The 24,087-nt window shown below is 47.1% G+C and overlaps 1 protein-coding gene and 1 non-coding gene across 2 annotated transcripts in view; one reads left to right on the plus strand and one right to left on the minus strand.

The window, feature by feature from the left end:
• Positions 1 to 14,336: 14,336 nt before the first annotated feature.
• Itgb5 (integrin subunit beta 5) overlaps positions 14,337 to 24,087 on the plus strand; it is a 110,833-nt gene continuing 101,082 nt past the window's right edge. The window contains exon 1 of the mRNA XM_051191385.1: positions 14,337 to 14,678. Within this exon, the coding sequence (XP_051047342.1) occupies positions 14,609 to 14,678 (70 nt within the window). The 5' untranslated portion in view covers positions 14,337 to 14,608. The remainder of the gene's footprint in view (positions 14,679 to 24,087) is intronic.
• Positions 20,768 to 20,874, minus strand: LOC127227285 (U6 spliceosomal RNA). The gene has a single exon (XR_007834970.1). It is a non-coding gene; the product is annotated as a U6 spliceosomal RNA (small nuclear RNA).

Here is a 24,087-nt window from a genome sequence, read left to right on the forward strand (position 1 = left end):
TTATTTGCTATTATTACTTGTTTTTGACTGTTTATTGTGAAAGGCGATGATGCAATAAAACATCTTTGGTACCCAGCGTCCTTTCTTGTTTTGGGAGCTTTTGGTGGTATACACAGCAGAGAGCCCCATTTTATTTTGTTTCTGTTTTGAGATAGGTCTCAGGTATCCCAGGCTGACTTTGAACTTTCTACATAGCAGACAATGACCTGAAATTTCTGCCCTTCCTGCCTTCACCTCTCTAGAGCTAGGATTATAGGTGTGTGCCACTATAGCTGGTTTATGTGGTGAGTAGGGATCATCCCAGGACTTCATGAATTATCAGATAAGCCCCTTAGCAACCAAGCTAGACCTTAGTCCCTGGCATAAGTATTACTTTATTTCTTAAGGATTTGTTTCTGGTGATATCTTCCTTGCACAAATAAAGTCTGTCTGGGGGTCAGAGAATAGAACTTGCCACTAGCTAACCATAGAAGTCTGGAGGTCTGTACAGACAGACAGGAAGTGAGGTAGCCAGGCAGAAACAGGAAATGGCTCTCTTGTCTGCTGAGGTGCTAAGGAGGTAAGGTGTGCTGTGGCTTGCTCTACCTCTCTGATCTTTCAGCATTTCCCTCTGTATCTGATTCCAGCCTTTTATTATCTAGACCAATTAAGAGCTCATTTTATATTTGTTTTATTTTAAAGTGTGTGTATATGTGTGTGGGGAGGGGTGGGGTGTATGGGGGTAAATAAGTAGGTAGGTATAGATAGTCGTGGAGGCCAGAGGCATTATATCCTCTAGAGCTAGAGTTAAGGCAGATGTGAACTAAGATGTTGAGAACTCAAAACTGAGGTCCTCAGCAACAGCAGTAGATACTCTCAACTGCCAAGCCATCTCTCTGGTTCTCCCTTACCTCTCATTTTAAACAGAAAATGTGACGTGACACGCAAAGCGACTGTCATTTGCTGCCCATGACATTTTACCATGTCACAGATCATGTTGGCTGCTATCCCCCAAAGGCAGCTCCATGACAAGTAGCCAGGCCATGGGTGGGGCTCCTGCCACTTCCAGCTCCAGGCACTGGCCCAGGGCAATCTGTGGAGTCCTATCCTTCTGCCACTGGGGTGGACTTAAGCTGAACACCTATGTAATATATTGGAAAATTGCCATGTTCTATTTCAGCTTGTTGAAAGTACACTCTGGGAGCAAAGAATCTCTTTTGTCTCGACTCAGATGTTTATTTAAAGTATTTTTCCAAGCTAGGCAGTAGTGGCTCACACCTTTAATACCAGCAGTCCAGAGGCAGAGGCAGGCAGATTTCTGTGAGTCGAGGCCAGCCTAGTCTACAGAATGAGTTCTGGGACAGCCTCCAAAACTGCACAGAGAAACCCTGTCTCGAACCCCCCACCCACCCAAGAAAAAAGGTATTTTCCCAAACTCCCTATCCCATGGCTGGTGAGGGTGATAGCTGCCACTCCTGACAACCTGAGTTCTATACCTGGGACCCACATGATGGGCAGAGTCAGGTGAATCTGAGTTCAAGGCCAGCCTGCTCTACAAAGAGTTCCACAACAGTCTGAGCTACACAATGAAACCCTGTCTCAAAACAAAACCCAAACACACACATACATACACATAAACTGCTCTGTCTTGGGTCAGGCTGGTCCTAGGAAAGCAAACTCTCTCTGGAACAGAGAAAAAGGAAAACAGAAGTTAGAAGACATTGTGTCCTTGAAAACAGCCAGAGGTAAATCATTTCCCATAGAGGTTACTGTTGTTTATCCCTTGGTATAAAAATGACTGGAGGGAAGAGGAAGCTGGGATCCCATCCCTGGAGAGATAGGTCAACCAGGACTCCCTCTGGCTGCCTCAACCTCCCTAGTTGATTTCTGGCTAGATGTTGTAAGTCATTGATTTGATGTGTGAACTAAAGTTTCCAAGAGGAGGAAGGAGGGACAGGCAGAGGATAACTGTAAAAATAATTTTTAAAGAATCCTATGACAGAGGCGTCTGGGTACCCTGTGAGTCTCACGAGGTTGTAAGATACCTGATGTAGGTGCTGAGAACCAAACTCTAGTCTCCCAGAAGAGCAGGACACGTTTTTAACTTCTAGTCCATCTCTCTAACCCCAATAAAGCCACTCCTTAGCTACTAGTGCCCACAGTAGAGAAACACTGAGAAATCTGACAGGCTAATGCAATTGAGCAACAATGTCAGTGTAAATGCAGGAATTAACTTAAGTCAGCCGATCATGGCGATTTGCCATCGCAGACTTCACTTGGGTGCACGCAACCTCCCTTGCTAGCAGGCAGCTCCAGCGGGTTGAGTTGACTATCTGATCCCATCACCCCTGTTTGCTTCTGACTCACCATGGGCCAGCTCCCAGCACTTCTCCAACATCCTGAGTCAACAAGTGTTCTTTGCTTCCTAAGCCTTTCTTCAGAGACTCACTATTGCATATACAAATAGTTCTCTAAAGTCCTATTAAAGGCAGCACACACCTTTAATCCCAGCACTAGGGAGACAGAGACAGGCAGATTTCTGTGAGTTACAGGTCAGCCCCAACACCCAATCTCAAAAACAAACAAACAAACAGCGTCTGTAGTCCAGCTGACCTCAAATTTAATTTGTAACCAGAGATAACCACGCACTTCTGGTCCTCCTGCCTCCCTCCCAAGTGCTGGGATTGTAGGTGTGCACCTGTTGAACAGGACTTTTCTGACCCAAACTGAGTTCTGCTGAGCCTACTCGAAAAACTTCATCACACCTGGTTGTAGTGAGATATTCACCTTGTCTGCACCTGTGGCATGGACCACGCCCATGGGGTGGAGACAGGGCCGAACGTGACCTTGGGGAACTAAGGTTGAGGAGAGGGCTTGGAGAGCTCTCTTACTGGCAGCACAGGGACAGGAGCACTTCCGGAGGCATCCTTGGGACCAGGAACCTGCTGGTGTTCATCTGTCTATGTTGTGAGTTATTTCTCCCTGAATAAACATCTATTCGGCCTATTTGTTTCTCCTGATCCTTATTAAACATCAATACCTGGGCCTATTGGCTATTTACCTTCCTTCATAGAAGGGGTGGGAAGGGTCATGGGACCCTAACTTGCCTCACTTGAGTATCCACCCTAAATATTTGTATGCAATTCTATCCCTACGGCATGTGCTCTTGGGGCACGGGGCCAGAGGGTCTAGGTGGGGTTGAGGGAACCGGCCGGGCTCCATCCATCTACACAGCCATGGGGAAGTTGTCATCTCCCTGAGGTTCAGATCTTCCAGGAGGACTTCTCTGTGTAGCCCAGGCTGTCCTGGATTGTGTTCTATAGACCAGTCTGGCCTCAAACTCAGAGATCCGCCTGCCTCTGCTTCCCGAGTGCGGAGATGAAAGGCATGTGCCACCACAGCCCAGCTCCAGCTCCGCTGGCTGCTTTAAGGTATTTCATGTTGCTGCCACAGCCCCGCCCATTGCCCTGTAAGCCTAATTAGCTCGTTGGTCCCCATAGTGGACTTCGGTGGAATCATATCTGGGTTTGTTGGGCCCTTAGGAGGGAAGGGAAGGTGTTTTGGGCTTTTGTTTTGCTTATTTTTTTTGTTTTGTTTTGTTTTGTTTTATAAATGTTTGCCTACACACCAGAGGCATCAGATCTCATTTAGATGGCTGAGTCACAATGTGGTTGCTGGGAATTGAACTCAGGACCTCTGGAAGAGCAGTCACTCTCCAGTCCTGTTCATCCCCCCCCTCCTCACCCACCCTCAGGTGTTTTAGCAACAGCACAGCTCTGCTTCACTTGGACATTGGGACAGCATACAAAACCAGGCATTTGGATCTTGACTGGTCCCTAAAGGCCCTGAGCATTAAAGGGATGACTGCAGTTTGTACTGATGCTACAAGTGCTTGGGACTTCAAAACAATACCTGGCAGGAGAAAGTTTATTGTGGAATATTATTTTAAGATGTGCTAATTTGTTTATGATATGGAATATTTGTTTAATGATGCAAAGACGTGTTGCTTTTTTATATGTTGCATTTGTTTAATGATGAAAAGCTGTGTTACTTTGCTTGTCTAAAATACCTGATTGGTCTAAATAAAGAGCTAAACAGCCAATAGGCAGGCAGGAGAAAGGGTAGGTGGGGCTGCCAGGCATAGAGAATAAATAGGAGAAAAGGAGAAGAGAGGACACTAGAGGCCAGCCAGCCACTCAACCAGCCACAAGTAAGTCATCAAGAAAGGTATATAGTATAGACAAAGATAAAAGCCCAGAGGCAACAGATAGATGCGATGATTTAAGTTAAAAGCTGGCAAGAAACAAGGCAAGGATGGACTTCATAAATAAGAATAAGTCTCCGTGTATTTGTTTGGGAGCTGCCTGGTGGCCCCCCAAAGAGCAAAGAAGGAACAAACTACAGAAGTTAGGCAGGGGGTGTGCCCTTCAAGAGGAGACTGAGATAAACCAGCCCCCTTCTTCTCTATTTAGCTTCCTGGTTGCTGTGGTGAGGAGGAGTATATCCACTCCTGCTGTGGTGTCCTGTGCTGGATAGGCCCAAAGCAACAGGGCTAAGCACCACATACCAGAAACTCAGAAACTGAACCAAAACACTTCTTTTATATTTCTCTCTCTCTCTCTCTCTCTCTCTCTCTCTCTCTCTCTCTCTCTCTCTCTCTCTCTTCTTTCTTCTTTCTTTTGGAGACAGGGTTTCTCTGTGTAGTCCTGGCTGTCCTGGAACTCACTCTATAAACCAGATTGGCCTGGAACTCACAGAGATCTGCCTGTATCTGACGGATGAGTGCTGGGATTAAAGGTGTGTGTCACCATCACCTGGACCTTATCTGAAGGTTTTTAATTTTATAATTTTTTTGAGACAGTGTAGCTCTGGCTGGCTTGAAACTCACTATGTATACCAGGATAGTCTCAGACTTACAGAAGTCTGCCTGCCTTTGCCTTCCAAGTGCTGGGACTAAAAGTGTGCTCCACCATGCCCAGCTGATTAATTATTTTCGTGTGTGTGTGTGTGTGTGTGTGTGTGTGTGTGTGTGTGTGTGTGTGAATAAATACAGACGGGTGTGAACCACAGCATACAGGTAGAGATTAGAGAATAGTCGTTCACTGTCACATGGATCCCAGGCTCATGCTCAGGTCATTAGACACGCTCAGAAAGCACCTTGTCTGAGGAGTCCTCTTTTCTAAAGTTGATTCCAGTGTTTGTTTTGGCAATGGAAAAAAAAAAAAAGTGTATTAACACGATGGGACCCAGACGTTCAGATACCAGCACATTAAAAAAAAGAAAAAAAAAGAAAAAAAGAAAGAGGGTGGCTGGAGAGGTGGCTCAGTGGTTAAGAGCACTGGCTGCTCTTGCAGGGGTTCTGAGTTCAATTCCCAGCAACTACATGGTGGCTCACAACTATCTGTAATGAGATCTGGTGCTCTCTTCTGGCCTGAAGGGATACACGCAGACAGAACACTGTATACATAATAAACACTGTATACATAATAAATAAATCTTTAAAAAATCATCTGAGTAGATCAGGAAACCATCCCTCTGATCAAGTTTTCCTACCACACCTTCTTTCCTTAGCCCAGGACATTGCTAGGGTCCAGCAAATTGCATGGGCAGTAGATGGCGCTGTCTTCCATAATTTGCAGAAAACAACACTCAGACGGTTTTTCAAAAAAAAAAAAAAAAAAAAAAAACCCGCTTGTTTCTAATTGCTGATGTCCTTCCTCTGTTTCTTACCCCCTTTTGCTTTTTTGGTTGTTGTTATGTGTTTTAGGACAGTGTCTCGGATAGCCCAAGCTGGCCCTGAAGTTGACTGGCCCACCTGGCCACCACCTCCCAAATGCTGGGATTACAGGTGTGTACTACCACACCTGAGTATAATCATTAACTTTATCTTTTAAGTGTGTGCTAGTGCTCCAACGCCACAGCCTGCCTGTGAAGGTCAGAGAGCATCTCTGGGGAGTCAACCCAGGGCTTCATGCATGCTAGGCAAGTACTATTTTAGGCAAGCTCTGTACCAACCGAGCAATATCCCCAATGTACATCATTGCTGTGTTCCTCGTTTACTCTGTTTTGTCTTTGAGACAAGCTCTCACTGTATAAACTGTGGTACCCTGACACTCACTCTGTAGTCCAGGCTAGCCTTGAACTTGTGATATTCCTACCTGTAACTCTATATTGTTGGGATTTCAGAAGTGTGCCACCATGCCTGGCTCAGCTCGATTTTGCTAAAATATTTGCATCCTTTTCACTGAGCATTAGAGATCCTCCATTGTCTCTTCTATTGGTTTTCTAATATAACTGAGTGTTCTTGCAGGTAATCTTGACCATGAGCTGTCACTCATTTTCACTAAGCACTGGCTGCACCGAGGAGCTACACATCTCCAGCACTGAGCAATGCCACTGCCAGATCTGTGACACATAAAACCAAGTACAACTGCTTAGACAGTAAACATTTTATTTTGCAGTAATTTTATGACATACAAGAGGAGATGAAGCCATTTACATGGAAAGATTCCTTGGTTAAGAAAAACAAAAGGCTCCTACTGAGAAGTTTCTGCCTTTCATCAGCTTTTATGAGGTGAGCAAGGGCTGCTGGGATTTCCCAGTGTTCTCTGGATATTCTGATTTGGCCTCAGAAAGCAAGGTTAGAGAGGAGTCTGGAGGAGCTGAGTAAATACGGAATCTCCACCCCACAGCTGGGAAATAGTCTCTTCTGTTGAAGGGCAGAGCCTGGGGGGAAACCATTCAAAGTGTCCTTCTGCAGGCCTGGGAAGACATTTCCTGAGCCTACAGCCACAGAGTCCTCCTGGCTATTTCCAGAAAGTTCTATTGCCTCTAGAAGAAAAGCAGCAGCAACAGCCAGCCTGTTACAGGATGCTCCCTGGAACTCAGGCACAATTCTCAGTCCTTCCTTTACCTCTCATGACAGTTATGACGTAGGCAACATGACTAACCCCACTCAGAGGCTGAGGGAGGCGAGGCTAATAACTTAGCAAGTCAGAAAGCTGCTACAAAGCCTGGCCAGGGATTGAGCCCAAACTGCCTGGTTCTGGAGCCCAGCTTTGGAGACCTGCTCTCAACTGGGCTGAGTCCTGTGTTTCCCGGGCCTCGGTGACAGATGCAGTGCAGGAAATAAGGGGTTTATATTCCCAGAGTTCATCAACTCATGAGCCTTTAGTCCTGAAGCTGAACAGAGCTGCTCAGGGGCTGAGACACTAGTTGCTCTTGCAGAGGATCTGGATTAAATCCTTAGCACCCACAAATTGGCTTGCCTGTAACTTCAATCCCAAGGATCCACAGGAACTAGCCATTCGTGTGGTGCGTACATATACATGAAGGCAAAACAGTCAATTGCATAAAGTGATAAATCTTAAAAACAAAATCACCTATAATTTTTTAAAGTTTTATAAAAAGAGTTATTATTTATTTATGTCTGGTGTTCTGCCTCCTCACCAGAAGAGGGTGTCAGATCTCATTACAAATGGTTTTGAGCCATGTTGTGGTTCCTGGGAATTGAACTCAGGACTTTTGGAAGAGCAGTCAATATAATCTTAACCTCTGCGCCATCTCTTCAGCCCCATTTTTTAATTTTATTTTATTATTTTTTTTTTTTTGAGGCAAGGTTTCCTGTGGTCGTCCTGGAACTCACTGTGTATACCAGACTGGCCTCCAACTCACAGAGATCCACCTGCCTCTGCCTCCCAAGTGCTGGGATTAAAAGAGTGTGCCGCCACCACCACCTGGCTCACCTACAGTATTCTTATGTTTGTTACTTATTTCTTCAGGTCTGGCTCCCTTCCGTGGGGACCTTCCAGCTGTTTCCTACACTGTTCCTTCATCCCCTGACCAATTGTGGTGCCTGCCCCTCTATGGTGATGGAAAGATCTTTGAAGTTCCTTCCCTTTGGGTAAAAGGATTTCTCAAATGCCATGCCCCTACACCCTCCTCTTAGTTCTCTGCTATGCAGAAAGTCCTTCATGGAATGTAAAGAGCATGCTAGGGCAAAGAGTGTCCTAGAACAAAAAACAAAACAAAACAGCAAATCAATAAAATCAAGGCTAAGAAAAGGCCTCTTTGGGACTGTTGTTATTGTTGGAACAGGGTTGAATGTGCCCTGTCTTTAGAGTCCTGGTTCTCTGACTCCATCTCTGGAATGCTAAGATTATACGTGTGTGCCACCATGTGCAGCTGGGAAAGCATCTCTGAACCAGTTCTGAATTAAGATTCATGACTGTAGTGGTTTAGCTGAAAACAGCCCCCAAATGTGCACAGGGAATAGCATTGGGAATAGTAGGAGGTGTGGGCTTGTTGGAGGAAGTGTGTCACTGGGGATGGGATTTGAGGTTTCAAATGCTCAAGCCAGGCCCAGTGTTGGTCTCTCTTCCTGCTGCCTGAGGATCTGGATGTAGAACACGCTACTTTCCAGCAGCATGCCTGCCTTCATGCTGCTATGTTCCCTGCCATGAGGATGATGGACTAAACCTCTGAAGGAGTTGCCCCATGGTCATGGACCACTACAGGGAGTCAGTTCTCTCCTTTGGCCTTAGCAGATCCTGAGATTGAACTCAGGTCATAGGCCTGCACACAAGACTGCTACCAGTTCAGCCATCTCTCTGGTCCCCACTTCCATTGTCTTAGTGAGAACAATCAAGGAATACAATTACCCTCTAACCCATGCACATTCTCATTTCATCATAGGACATCTGCCATTTTCCAGGGTCATCTTTTTCTGTTACTAGTCTAAGTTTCAAGCTTAGAAATAAAATCACAGTGGACAGTGGACCCACCTGAGTATTTCAATAGTGTAGTCTCTAGTTGTCTTCTAGGTATGTCTGTACTAAGCTTCCATGCTGGTGATCCAGATTCTCATTTTCTGCTTTTACCCAGCAGGAAGGGAAAGCATAGAGAATTTAGAGAGAGAGAGAGAGAGGCCCTTAGCCTGGCAGTGACTTGGAAGGCTTAGCTATGAGCCAGGGCCCCCTCCTCTCAGCTTACTACCTGTTGCCCTGTGCTGAAAGGCATTGCGTCCCCTCTCAAAGGAGATTGATTGTGGTTTAGGAGTGAGTGGTGCAAGAACAGCTATAAAGCAGAAAGCCATGTATGGCAAAAGGCCTCGCTTGCCCTGGAGTCACATGACTTAGAAGACAAGCCATCAAAGGTGGAGTAGTAGGGAACCCTTTGCTTCCATCTCCCAATTTAGAAAATATAATGCAGACTCAATTAATGCTAATGGATGCCTGCTATCTATTTGTGACCTAAAGATATGTAAAAAGAAAGGTTTATTCACTCCAAACGAGGAGGAAACAAACAGACCTCAGAAAAATTCTGAAGACCAGCTTGGGTTCAGTAGATTAATTTATTAGCATTATTTATAGGAGCGAGGGCAATGCCCAGACAGTTATATCACAGAAAGGTCTGACCCCTGCCCACCAAAATCCCATTTTATTTACTTTTTATTTTTTATTCATTTATTTATTTTTTGAGTTCTGGAACTCGCTCTGTAGACCAGGCCATCCTCCAACTCAGAGATCTACCTGCCTCTACCTCTGCCTCCCAAGCGCTGGGATTAAAGTCATGTGCCACTACTGCCCAAGCTCCTGTTTTATGTAGCTCTAAGTTTACTACAGAACTGATACAAAATTGGGTTCTGCATGCTGCCCAGGATTAAAGCAGTTGGGTGTCTCTATAGGGGTGTCTCAGGCTTAGGCAACACAGTGCCCAGCCAATTTAGAAAGTTCTGACTTAAGTATGCTCCATCCTCTGAAGATCTTTTCTAAAAAAAAAAAAAAAAAAAAAATCTACTTTTGTTTATGAGTGGCTTATCTTGTCTTTAAGCATACCAAAAGAGGAAATCAGATCCTATTATAGATGGTTGTGAGCCAACCTGTGATTGCTGGGATTAGAACTCAGGACCTCTGGAAGAGCAGCTCTTAACCACTGAGCCATCTCTCCAACCCCAGACTTATGGTCTTATGGAAGTCTGATCATGAGCGGGATGGCAATGTAGAACAAAATGGCAGTTTACTGGGATATGGTGTTACTTTGGCCAGGAATTGGAGGACTAAGCCCATTACAACTCACTAATATAATCTGCATGATTTTCTGAAACGATCATAAGACCAGTTAGATGAGAATGTTTGTTTTGGGGGCAGGTTGGAACAGGGTATCTCTGTGGCTTTGGAAGCTTCCCTGGAACTAGCTCTTGTAGACCAGGCAGGTCTCCGCCTGCCTCAGACTCCCATGTGCTGGGATTAAAGGCCTGTGCCGTGTCCCCCCCCCCAAGGCATATAAATCTTTTTTTAAAAAGATTTTATTTGAGCCAGGTGGTGGTGGCAGTGGCAGTGGCATATGCCTTTAATCCCAGCACTCAGGAGGCAGAGGCAGGCAGATCTCTGTGAGTTGGAGACCAGCTTGGTCTACAGAGTGAGTTCCAGGACAGCCAGGGCTGCTACGCAGAGAAACCCTGTGTTGAAAAACAACAAACAAAAAAAGGAGTCCAGAAGAGAGTGAGAGACCCCAGAATTGGAGTTACAGGTAGTGGCAAACTGCCTGGTGTGGGTGCTAAGAGCTGAACCAGATACTGTTTTTCCATATTTCAGTTCATGATGGCTGTGAGGTACATGCCTATAACACCAGCAACATTGATGCCAGGGTACAGAATAGTAAGATCTTGCCTAAACAAACAAACAAAACCGCAAACATAATTTCATAAAGGCAAACAAACATTCCCTTACCTTTTGAAAACTGCTCAAAGGAAGATGAAATAATTATCATTTCCAGAATTGGTAATTATAGGAACAGAAAGGTGGATGGATACATGCAACCTATTTACCAAGTGTCTGCTAGCTATGCCATAAATACATTTAAAATTCTTGTGTGTTGGGGTGGGGGCTGCTTCTCTTCCTGCTCCCTCCCCATCAAACAGGGTTTCATTCTATAATTCAGGCTGACCTCAAACTCATAGCTCCTCCTGCCTTAGTTTACTGAGTGCTGGGTTACATCATGAGCACTTTTTCCAGCTTTTGTGTGTACTCCTTTTCTGATTTGTTGTTGTTGTTTTTGTTTATCCAGAAAGGGTTTCTTGTGTAACAGTCCTAAGTGTTCTGGAACTCACTCTGTAGACCAGGCTGACCTCGAACGCACAGAGATCCACCTGCCTCTGCCTCCTGCATGTTTGGATTAAAGACATGAGCCACCACTACCCAGCTTGTGTGTACTTCTTAATAATCATTTGGTATAACTACTAGGTACATGCTTAACCCAACACCAACAAACACACAAATGATTGTTGTAGGCGGCTTTTATCAACATGGAAGGCAGTGTCCTTACTGCTTCATCCATTATCTGCAGGACACTTTCAGACTCATCCTCAGAGGCCCTGAAAGCTAACATGGGAATTAGCTTTGTCTAACAAGAATCATGGTGCATAAAGACAGAAAATCTATGTTAGGATTTTTCTTCCTGTAAGTAGCCAGGTTGGCCTTGAACTTGTGATGTAGCCAAGGATGACTTTCTTGCTTCCATTCCCAAGTGCTGAGATTATAAGCATATGCCATCACAACAGCTCTAATCTGGTATTTTTCAAGTAAATTGATCTCAGCATTAAAAAAAAAAAAGTATTCCCATGAGGGGCAGTGGTGGTGACCATCTTCAATTCTAGCTCTTGGGAGGTAGAGGCAGGTGGATGTCTGAGTTCAAGGCCAACCTGGACTACAGAACAAGTTCCAGGAAGTTAAGCAAGGAAATACTGTCTGAAAAAAAAAAAAAAACCTCAAAACAAAACAAACAAATAAAACAGTATATCCATATTTTATTTTATAGGTGTCCTCTACAAAAGAGTCTTATAAAAAACCTTATTTTATTTTATGTGTATGGGTATTTTGACTGCATGTATGTCCATGTGTGGTGTGCATAAAAGTGTCTTCAGAATTCAAAAGAGGGTGTCAAACCTCAGACAGTCGAGAGCTGTCATGCAGGTACTGGGAATTGAAGCCAGGTCATCTAGAAGAGCAGTCACTACTTTTAATCACTGAGCTGTATCTCCCATCCCTAACTATTCTTTTCACGGTAAAAATACATAATAGCACTACATCCAGTGTAAGTGGACTGTGGCGGATATTACTATCCACTTCTAGAACTTTCCCATTATCCACCTGAAACCCTGAACTCCCCATTCTCTACCCTCATCAGCCTTTGGTAACATCTGCTTTCCTTGTTCCCATCACCTTTTCTCTTCTGGACTCTATACAAGTAGAATGTCTGGGCATGTGGCACAGTCCTGTAGTCTTAACACTCAAGAGGTGGGAGCAGAATTGAGAATCAAAGTCATCCTGGTTAGTTAGAGAGTTCAAGGCCAGCCTGGGCTAGATGAGACAACCCCTCCCCCTACACACACACACACACACACACACACACACACACACACAGAAAGAGAGAGAGAGAATTATATATTTGTCCCTTTGGGTCTGATTTATGTTATATAGCATATTTTCAATGTTGCAGCAAGTATTTATTTTGTTGTTTGTTTTGGCTGTGCTGGAGCTTACTATGTAGATCAGGCTAGCCTCAAACGGGTAGATTTGCTCGCCTTTGCCTCCAGAATGATGGAATTAAAGAGGTATGCCATCCTGTGCAGCTCCCTTTAAGATCAAATCACAAATCATCATATGGATATCTGACAATTTATCTGTGAACACTTAGTTGAAGGATTCTTGAAGAGGGGGTAAAAGCAGGAAGTTCTGAACTAGAAAAGGCACCTCCAAACCAGCTCTGATGTAGCTTGGCTTGCTCAGGAGTCGTGGCTTCTGGCAGGTCTGGGCAGGCTGGGGACCCAGAGAACCACCAGATAAGACAGGAGGGGACTGGTGAGAATTAGGGCAAGTTGGATCATAGCACTTTCCAGGTGCAATTTAGATAAATGGTGGTCTGTGCCAGGCATGGGACAAAGTGAGATGTTTCAGCATCGATGAAGCACTCATTCTGAGCGCAGAAAGAATGGGATATTACAGGGCCTGAACTTAAAGAATGCTTGCAGAGGAAAACTACTGTTGTACTGAAAGTAGTATTCAGCCAGCCTTCAGGACTCCACTCTGCATCTAGCTGACCTTAGCAGACAGAGCAGCACTTGGCACTGGATGTCTTCCAGTTCAGACTCTTTGATCAGTTCCCAGAACTTAGAACCACCACCTCTCAGAGGGGTAAGTGTAGCCTCAAGGCCAATGCCCTAAGGGGCAGGTAATTCCAAGATAAACCGAACTGCCTCTGCAGTATGCTTTTATTGGACAACGTTGGCCTCAACTATGCCTTTAAGTCAAAACAAAAGAAAGTATTACAAAGTCTGGTGGTGGTTGTGGCAGCCATGCATGCTTTTAATCCCAGCACTCAGGGAGGCAGAAGCAGGCAGATCTCTGTGAGTTAGACTCCAGCCTGGTCTACAGAGTGAGTTCTAGGATACCCAAAACCACACAGAGAAACCCTGTCTGAAGGGGGAGAGAGGGAGAAGACATTGCAAAACAATTCTAAGGATAAATTTTTAAGTTTGCTAGGAATTGCTCTTTTGCCTACCCATACTACACTATAAACTGACTTCTGCCAGTACCATCCAGTCAGAGTTTGGGAGGTGGGCACAAAGTTCAAGATTCAAATGCCTTAGGTAGGTTTTGTACCCACACCTCCAAATCTTGACCTTCCAGCAGGTTCTTCACCTGCAAAGGTTAGGCTGCCTTACTTAAATCATTACCAGTTTCTGGGCAAAACATTCCAGCAGTCACTTCATCATGTTGACCCTCCGTGCCTCAGTTTCCTCATTTAAGTAACAGTAGGGATGTTAGGAGCACTCGAGAAGTGAGTACACAGACAGCACTTAGCACAGTGCCCGCTCTGCAGTGTGCCTCGCCTTCACCTGCGCTTCTAATCCACGTGTCCTCCCTTGCCTGTGCGGAGCGTGGACTTGGTTGATTATGCCAGATTCCTCTGTCCCTTCTCGGGGGAGGCCCCGGCTGTCATGCGCTTCTGGGATGACGAAATGGCCTGGCAGATCCAAGCAGTTACCTGCCTTCGCTCTTCAAGTCATACGGAGATTGCTTTGGCTCAAGTAATCTCTGCCGGTCTAATGCTTTGCGCCCCGCCCCTCCCGTAACTGCTAAGACCTGGGAGAGAGCGCCAAACTAGAAGTTTTGAGCCGGGACCTCACCCTCACTTCCACACCAAGTACGTACTCTGTGACAGCCACCTGGGCACTCTGGGACCTAGGCGCGCCAGCGGATCCCGGCGCAGGGCGGAGCTGGTCCAGCCCGGAGCTCGCCCCGCCCCGTCCCGCCTAGCCGTAAACTGACCGAGTGGCGGCCCGCGGGAGAGAGGGGAGGAGAAAGCCGAGGAGAGTGGGGCCCGGCGGCCGAGGGAGAAGGGAAGCGGCGCCAAGAGCGGGCGTGCGGGGACTCGGCGAGGGTGCGTCCCGAGCGGCGACAACTCAGGAGATCGCAGCCGGCCGGCAAGAAGGATGGTAGCGGCGGGGCGCGGGCCAGCCCGGCCGCGGGCGCCGTGAGCCCGAGTGCAGCGCCCGGCATGCGGCTGCGGTCCCCGGCCTCGGCCCCGCTCCATCCCCGCCGCGCGCTCCCGCCGAGCGGCGCGCACCATGCCGCGGGTGCCCGCGACCTTCTACGCCTGTCTGCTCGGGCTCTGCGCTCTCGTGCCGCGCCTCGCAGGTAAGCGGCGTCGTCCGCGTGCGCTCGGGAACTTTGCTTGCCCGCGGCTGCTTGCAGAGAACCGAGGGTGCGGGGCACCGTGGGGCGCACCCCGATGGGACGGCAGGGCTCGAGCTTCGCATCTGCGTGCGCTGCCAGGTTTCCTCCCGGGCTGAGGAGGAGCCTTCCCTTCCTGTGTAAACAGCAGACGTCTGGTGGCCCAGCCCGAGGGCGCTGGGGACTCGGGAGGCAAGGCCTCCCGGCTGTTCTGGGGCCCCAGCTCTGCGCTCGCCTGCACAAAGCGGCCCTTGTGGCCCGCGGGGAGTGATGTGGGGGCCAGAGTGCGGCGGCCCGGCCACTCCGGAGGTCTGTGGATAGTGCAACTTTCTCTACGCCTGATCTAAGTGGAAAGTTGTCTCTCTGCAAGTCCGAAGTCATGGCCCCACCTGGGACTTCGCCATCTGATCCTGTGCCTGTACCAGGATTCGCAAACAGTGGTCTGACTGCGGAGGCACTGCTGGCACTGCCTTAGTCGGACGTTCCCTTGTCCTGGAGGCTCTGGAGAAGCCCCCAGATACCTGCGTTAAATTTTCAGACTTGGGAATGGCAGTTAAGTCCCTAGAGGAAGGATGCTAGTCGGCGCTGGCTGCCAGGGACATGAGCTTGCCTTACCTCCTCCAAACCAACCCACTCAAAGCAGGAGTTTCGGAACTTTCTCCTTTCCGTCGGAAGTAATTGTGTGTTGATTAAGGGTGCTCTACTCACTTCCAAGCCCGAGGTACTTGTTTGTCTTTCTGAGCCCAGCAGTTGCCTGGCTGCTGGACGGGAGAACTCTGTTCCCCTACCGCGTCTCATTTACATGAAGGAGGTTGAGGTTTCCATCTCAGAGCGGGGAGGGGATAGAGGAAACAAAAACGTCGTTCAGGCCCCAGTCCAAACTTAATAGTGTAGCAAGACTGCTTTTATGGGAAAATAAGTAGATCAGGGAGTCCCAACCCTTCCCCCATCTGGCAACCGGTGCCCATCTTTGGTGTTCATAAGTACCCAGGGAAACGAAAAAAAAAAAAGTAGCTTGAATCACTACCTTCTGGAATATATCCTTGTCAACTGACCTCACTTTAGGACAGTCTTTTAGTTTGATTTTTTTTTTTTTTTTGTGATGGTATTCTTAAGTTTTTGTCAGAATAAACATACAGCAACCTTGCTTTAGTTTCGTGAAATTCAAGTTTGGGAATAGCTTTAGTTTCCTCCCAGTTAGCCATTATTTGATTCTAATGAAAACTCGAGTGTTTCCCATCGTGGCAAAGACTTTAATCTTTATTAGTTGAGTGTCTAGCAGCCAGTCTTTATCTAATCTACTTGCCCTCCCCCAACTCTTCCCAGATTCACCCCTCCCCTTCCCTATGCGCCCAACTTTGTGTCCACTTAAAAAAACACAATGAGATCAATTTGTGCTGCCTAAATATTTTTGGGCCTGTGGTCTTCAACCTGAGCCTGCTCTATTTACCTGGGCTACAATCTTGGCGAAAACTCCCTTCCCAGCAGTAAACTGTTGTCAATAGCTCCGAGGCTAGGTTTTTGCCTTTTTTAAAAAGTTTATTTTCTTTTCTTCTAATGTAACCCCACCTGGCCTGTAACTCTGTGTGGACCTGAATTTACAGAGATCCATTTGCCTGAGCCTCCCTAGTGTTGGGATGAAAGGAGTGCCCCGCTCCTCGGCGTACCCTCAAATTATTAGAGGCATTCGTTTTTCATGTGCACGTAATCCCTTCTTAGAGCCTGGGTGGTTTAATTCCAGTGCCTTCAGAGTTAAGTTTCGCCCCTTGCTCTGTGATCACAGGTTTGCCTTTTGCCATTTCACGCTGCCAGTCCCCAAAAGTCAATTAAATGGTGGTAGGACACCAGCCTCCAGGGTGGGTCACCTCCTTAGAGTGCCCAGGCGCTTTGCAAGGTCAGAAGGGACTGGCTCATTGGGTAATTTGATTTAACTTTCCAATATTGCTGACCCACCATCATCCTTTATGTGTCCTTTCCCTCATTTCCTCCCCCCCCCTTTTTTTTTCTTGAAAGGTGGCAGGCACTTTCTTCTGTTGGTTTCTCTCTTGCTAACAGGAACCTAATTTGAAAGGAAAATCGTGGTTGTCTTGGGAAAGAAATGGGGTTGTGAAGTGTGGCACCTGTATGGGTGTTCCTAGAGCAGTGAGCAAATCCAGCAAGCAACAGACCTTCCGTTTAGGGGTTCACTGTAAATTAGCCTTTGCTGTGCTGCCCCTCCCCACCCCCACTAGGAGTGTCCCCTTAATTATCCGTGGGGCCAAGCATCTCCAGGCCAGACCCTGACACTCAAGGCCTCACAAAACCAGGCAGGGGTTGCACTGGGGACGCCTCCCATTCCCATTTCCGCTCCAAGGAGCGGGGAGTTGGGTCGCTCCTGCAGCAGGGCTGCAGTCATGTTTGCTGCCCTAGTTTATTACTTTATAAGCAATCAAATATTCTTTTAGTGGGTGCCCTGCAAATTAGAATGCTCCGAATACCAAGAGCCCTTTGTTGCATTTAGAGAATGCAAGTTGGCAGCCTCCTCACCCTGTCCCTGGCCCACCGTGGCTTGTGGGCACAAGCTGGGGCGGGGGTAGGGCTGTTGGAATTTGGCTGGGTTGGCAGCTTCCTTTAGGTAACCAGGCCCAGTATGCTGAAATGCAAAGGGTAGCCTAAGTTCATATTTACCCTCTGGGATTTACATTTTAACTCCATCCTCAGTCCAGGGAGGGGGGTGCTTTTCATAAAGGGGACTGAGGCAGAAGAGGGCAGGGTCTAATTAGCTCTAATTAGTATTCCTCCCCTGCTTGTTCTCCATGCTTATTTAGCTACGGAGGCAACAAAGAATTAAAGTATCTAAGTAGTTTGGCAAATCGCCCTTTGTGCCTGCCTGCCCCAGTAACAACTTTTTTTCTCCTTCAGCCTGGTCATGGAAATATTCTGGGAAGTTTTAACAAGATCATCAATGTGGGGTAATTACACACGGTCCTTAAATGATAGGGTGGCTTTTAGAGGCCCTGTGCTGCAGAGGCTGTGGGCTGTGGGGCGGCTTCTCTTGGCTGGGCTCAAGCTTTGGAAAGCCTAAGGGCGCTTGTTTTCCTTTTCTCCAGTGGGGGAAGTTGGTTGGCTTTAAAGCAGTAGCTCTCAACGTATGGGTCCAGGCCCCCACAGTCGAAGGGCCCTTTCACGGGGGGGGGGGGGGGGGTCGCCTCAGGCCATGGGAAAACACAAGATATACATTATGATCTATAGCAGTAGTTCAAATTACTGTGAGGTAAGAGTGAAAATAATTTTGTGGTTGGGGTTACCACAACATGAGGAACTGCGTTAAAGGTTCGAGGCATCAGGAAGGTTGAGGCACCCAATTGTTGGTGAGGATTCTTTTTTGCCTTGACAGGGTGCAGGTTTTGGTCGGCAGGGTAAAGAGCCTGCTGCAGGGCCTCAGATGACTGACTCACCCTAGTCAGTGCTGCAGTGTAGGCCTGCCTCGCTAGATCCCTTCCGCAGCCTTGCCAGAGTTGTTCAGATGTGATCCCTGTCTCTGGCAAAGCCAGAACCTACTTCTGTACCCAACCAACCCCTTTAGTTACTCTATCCCTCACTCAGAGTAATCTTGTTAAAACTCCTAGGTTTCTTAGAGCCTTTAAGGCTTCTGGTTCTGAGGAGAGCCTCATGGCCTCCTGCCTTCTCCTCTCTGTCCCCTCACAGACTTCACACTGGCCCTGCTGCCTCCTGCCTGGATTGTCTTCCAGGGAGCTGCTGTCTGGCTATTTCCTTCACCCCCCACAGGCTTCATCATGGAGTCTCCTGCTCAGCCCATGGTTCCCAGCCACCCATCTAAAGCTGCCACCTCAATCCCGTGTCTTCTTTCTGTCCTTGATTTCTCTCTTTGGCATTATACCCCATCCACTGTCCTGACCTGCCCCTCCCCCTCCAGGCCTCACTTTGAAGTCAGGGTCTGTATGGGCAGCTGCTGTTAACCGGAAGCATTCTGAGGAAGGGAAATCACATTGCAAGGTGTCAAGATTCATCGAGCTGGAATCCACGATGAAGGCTCGTTGCTTCAGACTCCTGAACTGTATGCTGGGGAGCTTAGGTGACTTGGTCAGAGTCATCATGACCTTCCTTTCCCATGGCTTTTTAAACCCTTAGAAAATCTAGAAGTTTTAACCCTTCTCACTCAGCTTCCCTGTTATCAGTGTCTTACATTAATTATTGTTGTGTATTTGTCACTGTGGGTGAACCATTTTGACACTCTGTTTAGCCAAGCTCCACACTGCTCAGACAGCCTGAGTTTTTACCTTGTTCTGTTCTGGGGTAACATTATTGTCATGCCGTCTTGGGCACCTCTCGGCTGTGATGGTTCAGTCTGTCCTTGGTTTTGACAGTTTAGAGTTCTGTTGAGTTATTTTTACAGACATTGCCCCTGTTTATAGAGACTGATGTTCTTTTCTTTTGATTAGGTAGAGTTTTATGTTTGGGGAGGAAGATTCTTTCTGTTTTTGAGACAAGAACTCATTCATCCCAGGCTGGCCTCAAGCTCTCAGGTCCTTGAACTCATCCTTCTGCCACCACCTCCTGGCTGCTCAGCTAAATACTCCATTTTTGCAGTTCTGGGTCGTAAATCCAGGGCTTTAACCCCACATCTGGCACTGTACCAATTAGCTACACCCCAGCATTTGATTGCCGTAGCTGAACTGGCTCTGGGGTTAGGAGCATGTGCTGCTCTTGCAGAGGACTCTAGTTTGATTCTTAACACCCACGTGAGATAGCTCACAACTTGTGTAACTCCAGCTCCAGAAGATCTGATATTTCTGGCCTTGAGGGCATCAGCTTGCATGTTCACATACCCACACACAGACCCATATACATGATTAAAAGTAATATGATTGTTAAAGTTTTATTTAAAATTTGTATATGTGTATATATGCGTGCCAGTGAGCATACACATAGAGAGGCCAGGGGCAGACACTGGGCATCTTCTTCCACGGCCTTCTGTCTAGCTTCCCTCTCAGTGAGACTGGGTCTCGCTGAACCTGAGACTCACCGTTTGACTGAGCTGGCTGGCGGTCTGTCTCTACCTCCCAGCAGTGGGGCTTCAAGCACTTGTGGCTGTGCTCAGCCTTTATGGGACTGGAGCACATGTCTCCTTGTTTGCATAGCAAATGCTTTTACCACTGAGCCACCTCTAGGGCCTCTTGTCTCCATTTATTAATGTGTGCATGTGTTCGGGTGCCATGATGTATGTGTGTATGTATGGAGATGGAAGGACAACTTTCACAAGTTCGTTCTACCTTTTTTTACAAAATTAATTTATTTAAATTCATTTTATATGCATCGGTGTGAAGGTGTCAGATCTCCCTGGAACTGGAATTACAGACAGGTGTCATCTGTCATGTGGGCACTCTGGAAGAGTGGCCACTGCTCTTTACCACTGAGTCATCTCTCCAGCCTCTTTCTTTACCTTGTTAAGGCAGCATCTCTCTGATGGGGGATGTCCTTCTGTATATATGTTACTCTTATTGGTTTGGCCAGTAGAGGCAGGAAGATAGGTGGGGCTAGGAGAAGGTAGGCAGAGAGGCACCAGGAGAGACACCATGGAGACCACAAGGCAGTAACAGGTCTGGGCATTCTCTGGGTGAGCCAAGACCATGTGGAAATACATAGATTAATAATAGAAATAGGTTAATACTTAAGATAGAGCTAGCCAATAAGAAGCCCTAGCCATCTGCCAACAGTTTATAATTAATATAGTGTCTGTGTTTATTTGGGGCTAATGTGCTAAGTGGGGCCAGACTGGAAAGAAAAACCAGCAACATCTCTCTCATTCCTGCCACAATGTGTACTTGAGGAGCTGGAGGCTAGCTGGGTCCCTTGAGCTTCTGAGCAATTCTGCCCCTGCCTCTATCTCACCCTAGGAGTGCTGGGATTGCAGATGTGTCCCACCACGCCTAGCAATTTTACTTTCATCTGGTGATTGAACTCAGGCCATTAGGTTTGTGTGGCAAAACCTTTTACCTGTTAACCAACCCCAGCTGCCTTCATTTTTGAATTTAGTATGCTCAGTATTCTGTTCTAATATGGAACTTTTCTTGGCTCCATGAGTCATCTGTGTGCAGAGGCCATGCCTGTATTCCCTGTATTGTTCCAGTTTTTGCATATGTGCTGCCAAAAGGGGCACTCACATAATCTTTCCTTCTGAGTGTAAGTAGGATATGGTGAGAAGACGCCATTAGCCCAGGATAGTCCCCTGATGGCTTCTGTCCTGCATGGACGGTCCCAGTTAGATCCTTATACATCAGTGTTTCTGTAACATGATATACTTGCCCATTCTCCATTTTTATTCAAAAGCAGCATTAAATATGCATCTGCATTTTGATTTTTATTATTTATTTACTTATTGGGACAGGATTTCTCTGTGTAGTCTTGGCTGTCTTGGAACTCACACTGTGGACCAGGCTGGCCTCAAACTCAGAGATTCACTTGCTTTGGCCTCCTGAGTGCTGAGATTAAAGGCCTGTGCCACCACTGACCAGCTGCTTTTTATTTTTAACTTAGCCATACCTTGGGGTAAACTTTCACATCAGGGTCTTCATTCTTTTTTATAGTTGCATAGTATTTCATTGTATGAATTGCTGTTTAAAAAATGGAAGGTCTACCACCTTGAGAGGTAGAGGTAATAGGGTCCAGAATTCAAGGCCAGCCTTGCTACATAGTGACTTTGAGGCTATCCAGGGCTATGAGACCCCAACAAACCAATCAATCAAAAACTGTAAAGCCGGTGTTGTGGGTCTTTGGTAGATGTCTGATGTTTAGAAAGGTGGTCTGAAGATGGGACTGACTGAGGTAACATCTTGCAAGGACATACTTGAAATTTGTGATGCCATCTTTACACATGACTGCTTAGTTGCTGGGTCCCGTTAGAAACCCTGTGTCTTGTATGACAGATGTGTGGGGCACAGTTCAGGTGTGGGGAGAAGCACCCCAGTACCTTGCCACCTGCTTTACTCACTTCCGTTATCCCTTGGAATGTTTATATCTGCTGGTTGTCTGCTTCAGTAGTAGTTGCTCAACTTGGATGTGCTGGGTCGGCAGAGATGAGAGGGGCTGGCTAGAGCAACGGTGGTCAGGAGGGTCCTGCCGAAAGTGAGCATTTGGCTCTGGAGGGGCCAGGCGGGAAGGGTTGGGTTAGGGAAAACCCTTCACACATCTTGGAGGGACAATAGACCGGACCGACATGGACTGCCCAGGTATGATTGATGAGATAGGGGGCTGAGTCAGTGAGTTTTGGAAGTAGAGCATATTTGTAGATCCTGTTTTGTAATAAACCCTGAATGAGACTTGTAGTGATGGCGCCTCGGAGAGTTGAAGCTGAGCTGGGAATGGTGACTGCAAACCACCCAGAAAAGATGTGGCTGCCGGCTGGGCCAACAGCGCCTGTCTGTGACCTAGACACAACATTGTGACATTGGTGAACTCTGGCTGCTTGGCCTTGCATTCATTGCTTCCTTCCTTTTCAAAATGAGTGCTGGTGCCGGTGACTCATGCTGCCAAACCCAGACTCTGAAATATTAATAGGTGGAGAGCAGAGATGCCAAGGGAAGTGACCGTCACTGATGTGCCTGGCACCCAGCCTGTGGTTTGGGGTTGTGGAGCTTCTCCATGTCTGACGCAGGACACCCCTCAAGTTCCCAGGCACAGCACCTGTGACTAGGGCTGTAGCTCCAACCTCCCCAGTCCAGAGCTCAGAGATTAGGACCAACTTAATGCAGAAGTGTCTGGAGTCTGGATTTGTCCCAAGGGCAACCTAATTTTAGGGCAGTTGAATGTCATAAAACCACTTCATTATCGAGTGTGAATATGGAGTATTAATAGAAATAACTACGAAAGCAGAGTCTCTTGCTGTTTTTTCTGGCTTTTCAATAGGGGTTTTGTTTGTTCTTGTTTTTCTGAGACACTCTAGCCCAGGCTGGCCTGGAACTCATTATGTAGCACTTGTGACAGTCCTGGCTCCACTTCGAGAGTGCTGCTATTGCAGGCACAAGCCACCACGGCCAGCTGGCTGTTTAATTATTGTCATATTAGGTGTTCATTGTGTCATCAAACTCTTATGAATAGTCCAGGTCTTTGGAGGTGGTAGACCGGAAGACTAAGGACTGTCTGGCCTAGGTCAGGAAAAAGAATTTGCCTTGCTGGGCCCTGGGCCCTCAGCCTGGACTCCTGGGGCTCAGGTTATCAGGAAGTGCTAGCTGTGAATTCGTGTGGTTCTGAACTGAACCCTAAGTGAGAGCTCTGACCAAAGGCTCCTTTCAGACCCTGGTATGGTTAGCAGTCTCCTCCAGGAGCTGTGGAACTCAGCATGCCACAGCCTCCCTGTGTCTCAGAGAGCACAGGGACCACCAGCCGGGCTCCCTGACTTAGCACTTGACAACTGAGACTTGCTTAGGGTCAACAAGACTTAGTCACTTTAGCTTTTCTTATGTTTATATGTAAAATGTGGCAGCTTAATTAGCTTGCCTGAAAACACTTCCAGCTCCTAGGCTCTGAAGTTCCATTATATTACTTGTGTCTGTATATTTTTTTTCCAGATGTTTTCTCTGTGCAGCCCAGATTGCACTGGAACTCACTCTGTAGACCAGACGGGCCTCAAGAGATCCGCCTGCCTCTGACTCCCGAGTGCTGGGATTAAAGGTGTGCCACCACTGCCTAGCCTCTTATTTTCTTAAAAAAATAAATAAATAAATAAATAAATAAACAAACAAAAATCCAAAAGACAAAAACAAAAGCCAGGAGGGCTTGAGTTTGTGTGTGATGAGGTTGAGGAGGGGCAAAGAAAAGCAGCTTTTGTTTTAGATTTGTTTCTTCCCTCAGATCTGTACTGACAGGTAAGGGGATTTGGCCAAAGACAGAACTTTTTGAAGCACACACCTGTTCTCAAGGCTTAGGTATCCATTTGGAAATTACTGCTTTAAAACTGGAAAGGAGCCAGGTGGTGGCACACACCTTTCATCCCAGCACTCGGGAGGCAGAGACAGGCAGATCTCAGAGTTCCAGGTCAGTCTGGTCTACAAAGAGAGTTCCGGGACAGCCAGGGCTACACAGAGAAGCCCGTCTCAAAAAACCCAAACAAACAAACCAAAACTGGAAAGGAAGCTGAGCATACCCACCCAGGCCTAGACTCCCAACAACACACGGGGGGGGGGGGGGGGGGGGGGCTGAGACAAGAGGATCAGGGATTCAAGGTCAGCTTCAGCTGGGTAAGATTTTTGTCTCAAAAAACCTAGACAAAAGTAGAAAGGACACTTGTCAGTGAGATCAGGTGGCACCTGGGCCCTGCTTTCCCGTTGCTTAAGATCTAGGACCTTGGTCTGTCTGATGTGACCCCCACCCCACC

Source organism: Phodopus roborovskii, unplaced genomic scaffold (genome assembly GCF_943737965.1).
Source record: "Phodopus roborovskii unplaced genomic scaffold, PHOROB, whole genome shotgun sequence".
NCBI classification, from domain to species: Eukaryota; Metazoa; Chordata; class Mammalia; order Rodentia; family Cricetidae; genus Phodopus; species Phodopus roborovskii.